This window comes from Temnothorax curvispinosus, unplaced genomic scaffold (genome assembly GCF_003070985.1).
Source record: "Temnothorax curvispinosus isolate PA1 unplaced genomic scaffold, ASM307098v1 QBEX01010136.1, whole genome shotgun sequence".
In the NCBI taxonomy this organism is placed as follows: domain Eukaryota; kingdom Metazoa; phylum Arthropoda; class Insecta; order Hymenoptera; family Formicidae; genus Temnothorax; species Temnothorax curvispinosus.
The window spans coordinates 80,447-88,429 of NW_020219916.1; the positions used below are offsets into that span (position 1 = coordinate 80,447).

The 7,983-nt window shown below is 39.2% G+C and overlaps 1 protein-coding gene and 1 pseudogene across 1 annotated transcript; one reads left to right on the forward strand and one right to left on the reverse strand.

The window, feature by feature from the left end:
- Positions 1–2,939: 2,939 nt before the first annotated feature.
- Positions 2,940–3,059, reverse strand: LOC112459808 (annotated as a pseudogene).
- A 1,026-nt stretch (positions 3,060–4,085) lies between these two features.
- On the forward strand, positions 4,086–5,931 carry LOC112459806 (potassium/sodium hyperpolarization-activated cyclic nucleotide-gated channel 2-like). Its single transcript, XM_025024136.1, has 3 exons — positions 4,086–4,318; positions 4,434–4,598; positions 4,740–5,931. The coding sequence occupies exons 1-3, from the start codon at positions 4,086–4,088 to the stop codon at positions 5,929–5,931; spliced, it is 1,590 nt and encodes a 529-aa protein (XP_024879904.1).
- Positions 5,932–7,983: the final 2,052 nt, after the last annotated feature.

Consider the following 7,983-nt stretch of genomic DNA (forward strand, 5'->3'; position numbering starts at 1 on the left):
TAAATATGTAGGATATATAATTCTTTTTACATCATATTTGAGGATGCAATTATGCAGTAAGGAACCAAGCGCAATTTTCGTGATTTTTAGTTCTGTATTGCAAAATGATCATAAGGTCTATAGTATGTTATACACAAATGATTCACCTGTTGTCTATAATGTGCTGCCCCCTGGAGACTTGTGAAAAACGTATACCTATAACATAAAAGCACAAAAACATATATGAAACACGCACATAACGCATATAACACGTGGAATTGATATTTCAGGAGGATTATATTTGTTCAGTCATTAAGTATATTCGAGATAACGTTAAGTATATTTGAGATAAATTTTGTTTCTAATGTTTCGCGAAATTTGCTCTAGCGGAAAAGTAAGGTTTTAAAATTAGTTCCGCATTGCAGAACTGCATTCATTTAATGTTATACAATTAGTGTTGTCATATCTTCTCCTTGTATGTAATTCCTGCGGCATTTTCATATCTGTAAGTATATCAAATACAATCGTGTTATTGTTACATCAGTTAAATAGCGCAATTTTGCACCACAAAGTATTGGCAACGCTATTTGAATAAGTATCGATCATGACCATTCGCTCGTTATTGAATACAATAGCTGCGTGCAGTGATCCGTGAAACCTCCATATTAGCATATGCATTAGGATGAAACGCAATATAATGATGATATCAATATGTTTTAGATAAATGTAATTGGTATAATTAGAAGTTGGATCTATACACATATATGTATACGTATATTACATGCTTGAAAATCTCTACTTCATATAAAGTTCGATGAGATTTCGATGCAATTATGAGATTGCGAAACGAAGCTTGTTACACACTTGAAATGATCCATCTTCCCCTCTAATGAGGGGCAGGACGTAAATATCAATGGATAACTAGCAAATACATGCGCGTATCAGAGATCCTATTTAACGCTTCCGTCATTTCCCAGTTAGTTGATATTGATACAGTAAGCCGATTTTGCGATACATAGTAACGTTTCTCTGTGTTGCGATGATCGATTGCAGCTCTCATAAAACATGACACAATAATTCATTCCTACATCGAAACAACGCCACTATTTCTACATTCAAAGTTGTACGTGTAACGAGCGACCGGCGCCCGCAGGACGCATTACAATTTTGCTGGCTCGGTCAGTTCCGAGAAAGACGAACATTCCGGTTTTATTTCCGTCGTAGCCCCTAACGAGATATTGATACAGCAACGAGACCACCCATAACTTTCCACCCCAGAACCGCGTATATGGACTCTTCCGCAGTCACTCGTCGTTACGCGGAGGATGGGCCTCGGTAAATCCACGTTAGTATGTGCGGAGGGTTGTGAGCGTACCCCGAGTAACCACCCTTCTTGTTCTCGAGCACCGTCTATAACATCGTTCCTGAGTTCCAAGACGTTGCTGGACGACTTGAAAATTTATTACCAGGATAGGAGAAGAAAAAAGCTGCGGAGAGAGAACCCGACTTCCTGGCGATATACTTGCCTCCGCGTCTGACCCTTAATTCCCTCGGGACGGACAGAAGTAGCGACTTTAAATTGCGTACACCGCTTAACCGGTAGATTTTCCGAAGCTTGGGATAAAATGTTTCCTGATACCCCTTTAGCCCCGGCCACGATATCTGCGTACCGCACCCGAAATGTTCGAAGAAGCTCTTTCGTATTTTGTTTTACGACAGTAATCAAGAGCGTATCATATAAGTATCAAATATAAAGATATAAATGTTAAAAATTTCCTATGCGTGGCAAAACACTTGTATCGTTTTTACTTATTCGAATAGGCACAGTTATGGCTGAGTTTATTCATGGATATACACACATTTATTCGCGTATAGAGAACGAATAAAATCGTCCATAAAATCTCGTCGTTACATTGAGAATTCAACGCGTAGAATATATACCGGAAGGTTGTCTTTATATGCGGTGCACGCAACGAAGGTCTGAGCCCTCATAAAGCCGACTTGTATAAAACGTTACTTAAATGTACCGTGAACAGATCATCCATCCCGAAAGCGATCCGCGATCTGCGTTAGTAGATACTCTCATCTTTACCATGATAATCCAAGCTAGGACGGATTCGCGAAACGTGTACAACAAAAATCTCGATTTCGCAAAAACAATCGTCGATACACGAGTGTAATATTTCAGTACGTACATAACAACATTACATAACGAAATATTGTCATATGTGCCGTTCATTTGTGTTACTCGCTAGGAAAAACGTTTCTTTATTCGTACAGTCAGTTTGATATTTTTTATATCTCGCGGAAACCAACTGTCAGTTGCACTAAAAATAAACTGACCGCACCAAAATTCACTGTGATGTACGCGACTCGCAAATCATACCGGCAATTATTCACGTCTCCACGAACTGGAACGTATGAAAAATATGATGCCTTTCGTATATTGGATGGTATTAATTTCGAGATGGACGCATATTAGTAAACGCGTTCGCACGAATCGCGAGCGTGAAATTTAATAAATTCTTTTCAACGAGGCACATTCAAGTTTTTAAATAAATTTAACTTTCCAAATTTAATTCAAGACCTTAATAAATCTTACAAATCTTAACCAAAAACAATTAATATATATATATATATATATATATATATATATATATATATATATATATATAACATAGATATTAAATTAATATCTATGTTATATATGAGATATTTTCTCTTTTACACAAATTATCCACTCTTTAAAAACCTATATAAGAGTGTTGTTGACGCTTTTTCGCTATGCCGATTGGATCTCTCACTGCGCTTACTTCGTGAGCATCTGTATCGCATATTTTGACAGTTTTATATATCAAGGGGTTAATATTGTAATGTAACAGTAATAGTATAATATTAAAGCTAAATACTGCGCGCGTAGCGCGCGTCTGTATAATACCAAAAATGCAAAAAAAATTAGATGGTAACGTCACACGGTGTTCCCAAGCGGTCACCCATCCAAGTACTGACCGTGCTCAACGTTGCTTGACTTCAGTGATCGGACGAGAACTGGTACTTTACAACGTGATGTAAACGTTAACTTAATATGTGAGCTATCCATAATCAGTTTTATATTATATGATTCTGTTCCAAAATTCCACTTCTTTTTATATAGCAATAAATGTTAATAAGAATTGTTAACTGATTAATCAATGCGTATGATCAGAAAGCCATTCAATACTTATTTTTTTCCATTATCCGCTCTTAAAGAAGGCATGTAAGAGATTGACGCGAGGATCGTGTTTAAACAACTCATAAGACAGGTTATTATGATTGATTTTATTCAAGTTGTTATCTTGCATGACGTCAAGTAAATGTAAAGATTAAATTTGATACATGTTATTAAAAATATATGTATAATAGTCGAAAGTGAGATATAAATCTTATAACCTGAGTTGTTGTTTTTTTACAAATTGTTTTATTAATCCACTTTTTAAAAATCCGTGTAAGAGTTTTTATTGTAAAAGAGATAATTGTAAAACAAAAGTTGAAATAATTGATATGTAAACAATTTATATCAAACAAAAACGAAAAATGCATGATATTGGATATTTTTTAAAAATCATGATTGCGGATATTTCCAATCACTTTTTGTTGTCAATACAATTAACTAGAAATAAAGTGCTGTCCTCATAAGGCAAAAAGGTACACAACAGGCGCAAACAACAAAATCGATTATGTATTACCAGCGGCATTTTGCTATGACTTTATCTACGTTCCAACAGAAATTATCTCAAAACAGTACGAAAATTATCTTACCATTTACAGATTAAAACGAATATATCTTTCTCCATTCAGGATAATGTGGCCGGTATCATATCGAAAGAGAGACTCCGAGAGGAACCTGAACACACAAGCTTGATCATCCACCGGCAACGTTACTACCGACTGCGTTCGCACGTACGAATCAGCCGTGAAAGGACGGCTCTCCTTTCATCCGAAGAGATGCCGCCGTTGCCGGCGATGTACGCTTGTTTCATGTATGTAATGATATTTCTATAATTAAAAATATACGTTTAATAACGTATTTTTGCATTGCCTTCAATCCGCCACTTAACGATTCAACGATGCTTCGTGTGGAGCATGAATGCGAAGTCGAGACCGAGCATGAAGATATACTTTTTCCTCCCGATCGCAATTTCTTCCGAAAAGCGTTTGACGCGTTTCGCTCTTCGCTGATGGTATCCGGAAAAAATCCAGGTGCCCGCAAGTATTTACGCAGTCGCGCTTCCGTAATCTCGGAAAAGCGACGGCATTTGCGTAACTACAAACATATTCTTCATCCATTCAGTGCCTTTAGGTATATTTCCTTGACTTTCTACAATCTTCCTATATATGTAAAATGTATTAGTATTAGTAGCAAATACATCATCAAATCAAATACATTATACTAAATCAGATCTTTTATAGCACAGATTTTTCTGGGAAATCCTAATGATTTTAACGATAACATGCTTACTGTTGGCCGTTCCGTATCAAGCTACCTTCGAAATAAACAGGCGTTCAGGTTATTGGACGGTTTGCAAAAATATCCTACTTTGTCTTTGTTGCGTGGACATAATCGTTAATTTTATGACAGGGTGAATATAGTTTAATCAAGAAATATTCGCATTTTTGCAGAACGCAACGTAACGCAAGAACGCAATTTTTGAACGTTGTATTCTCACGTTCTTATTACAAAATTTATTAAAATCAACATTTCTTTATCTGTTATTGAGCAGATATTTTGACAAGCTGCATCACACCGTCGTGATGGAACCGAAAAAAATAATGAAGAGGTACATAAGATACGGCACTTTTCTGCCAGATTTGTTGGGCTCTTTACCAACCGACATTGTGTTTGTTAATACATGGCAGACGAACACAGTCACACGCGAGTTAGTGTCTTTGATGTGCGGATTCCGCGTGTTCTCTCTCAGTTCCTACGTAACAAAGATTGCCCAGGCGTACGATGTTCCAGTGGCCCTCTATGAAGTTTGCATTATGATATTTTGGCTAATGATAGCGTTTCAGTGGCAGTCTTGCCTGTATTGGCTGGTGCCAATAGCGACAACTTCCATGCATCTACCAAAGCGACCAAGCAACGACTCGTGGATACACGAGTTCAACCTTTGGGAAGAATCTAAGGCTCTACAGTATCTGAATAGTCTCTTACGCGCCGTTTCCACCTTTCTGTCTTCGGGCTTCCTGCACGGAAGACCGAGAAACGAAGCGGACCTCACGCTGGTGATCCTCTTACAGATCTTAGGGAGTCTAACTATCTGGATCCTGATAGCTCGTGTGAACCAGCTCTACAAGAGCGCCAACAGTTCTAGAATAAAGTATCAAGACATTATGGCACAGCTCAAGCAATATATGAAGCATCGGCAACTACCGTATTCGACTCGCCACCGTATCGTAGCTTACTATGAGTTTTGCTTTCAACATCGATACTTCTACGAAGCCGAGATCCTCAGCACTTTGTCCCCACATATGCGCCAGGAGATCGGCATGCACGTCTGCCGCAAACTCGTGGAAAACGTTACGTTTTTTAGCAATCTGCCCCTCTCGTTACTGACGCGCATCGTCGCTCTGCTAAAGTCCGAGATATTTTTAACAAACGACGTGATTGTACGGGCCAATCAGCCAGGTGATTGCATGTACTTCATCGCTACCGGTACGGTGGCTATTTATACGGGTTCCGGTAAGGAAGTGTGTCACTTGGAGGATGGCGCGCACTTTGGGGAGATCGCGCTAGTGATGCCGGACGAGCGGCGAGTGGCCAGCGTCGTCGCCGTTGAGATTTGCGAGTTGTATCGTCTGGATCGCGCGGATTTCGCCAGAACGATTCATCCCTACCCCATGCTATGGGAGCAAATCAAGAAAATAGCTGTCGAGAGACACGAAAGAACGACCATACTGGATATGCATTAAATATTGCAAAAGTATTTTATTTAAAAAATATCGTCGTTATTACGGCGTATTTATTGGAAAATGGTAAAAAAAATCTTATTTGTGTGTAACTTGGTTATGATATTAAAAGCAATATTGATATTGATATCGTTTTAACCAATTAAAAATAATATTTATATAGCGATACGTTATATGGAGAGCAAGTTAAAAATTGCTCTATCTACGATCATTAGAATTATACAAACCGCGACCGAATGCTGAAAGTAACATTGAGATTATCAAGCAAGCTAGAAATTTTAAAGATCTGATTATCTACTGTTGCAACGTAGCATTATAGCATTATGGAAAATCATACTTTGGAACAATGCGTGTCTTTGCAATCAATTGCGTGTCTCGTAGTTTTTTAAAAGATATAATGTATTCTCTAAATTTATTGTGGCGTAGGTACTAATATCAGGTTGTATAAAGGTTATTAAAGAATTGCCGTTGAACGGTTACGATTGTAAGAATTGTTAATGATCGTTGACGATAATAGCGGAAAATTGTTAAGGAACCGATAAATTTCAAGACTCCGATAACTGTTTCTCGTAACCCAACATTAGGGCAGATTTATTACCCTGCACGCGGATCAAGAAGATCCGCGATCGTGCGCCGCGAAAGACTACAATTTTCAATGTACTGTAGATCATCGGTAATATCATGTAGCAAGAAGAATGTGTGATCACTTCTTAAGATGAATTCGCGATAATTACAGTTTAGCGCCGCGCATCAACCGGAACTCGGACTCGTTTTGCGAACATCAAAAATCTGCAAGTCGATTCGAAATGCATCGCGCGTATCAAATGTATCGCGAGTTTTGAATCGGCAAGTGGAGCACTTAATATAATGGAACGAGAAACGGAAGGACGCCTCTTCGCTTTGTAACCGTGCATCGACGCAACTAGCTCGCGCTATTAATACTTATCGGACGCTGGGATCATTATCTTTAGCGCTGGTTGTAAGATCCGTAGTTGATTGTAGTCGGTGTCCCGGGATATTGCATTAAGAATACGCGTGTAACGAGAGAAGGCCTGATTTACTTGACGATGCGTGCTTATCTGAAAGATTCGCGTATCGAGTTAGTCCGACCGGTTCTACCTGAATATCTGCGCGATGCAACGATACGTTATCCGTTATTAATGAATGCAGTTTTCACGATAATTGTTTTTTGTCGTTACGGAACGAACTTGTTCTTTCACCGAGGCGAGGAATGTCTAAGCAGGAAAACTTCGATGGCACGCGTAAATAATCGGTATGCATACGTTGGTAAAAAAAAAGTACCTATCCTCTCGGAACTTATTATTAGATCTAGCTGCACGGTAGCGTGGTAACAAGTTCGTGCCACGATAATATATCTCGCTTGATGATATAACTCTCTGATGTTAAATGCGACAAATATGTATCCCGATTATTCTACACAAAAAGCAGAATAAACTACCGTAAAAGAGAAAAGGAAGCTTTGGCTGCCGCACCGTCGTCGCACGTAGTGAGGACAAAGCAAAGCGTGCAAATCGCAGAGACACGTACAAAGTAGTGTAATAAATACGCATTAATTACTTAAAGAGAGAAAGAGAGAAGGTTACCACGTATATGCCACATCAGCGATAGCTTAATGCACAAATTTAACGACAAGCTATGTTACTGTTGCGATAAATATGATCGGTAGGAATTTTATACACATATAATAATTGATCGAACAGTCAAGTCGGCAATCTATCATATTAATGACACCTTTCCGACAGAGGGGATTGCACCTAGATAAAAGCAATTAATATACTCCACCACTGGTGGTCATGGGTGGTCGGCCGCGCAGAAACTCACGCCTCGCTTGGCCTCACCGTGGAAACGGCGCGACGCTATCCGATGACGGTGGTCTCGCTGGCGAGAGCCGCCCATTCGACGAGAAACAATGGTTCGCGCGCATCGACGCATGGGCAGAGAGAACGCCGATGACAATGAAACGTTTAGGAGGGCTGGCCATTGTAATAGGCCGACGATGCGCCTGCTTGGTAGCTCTCGATGGCGTACACGCAC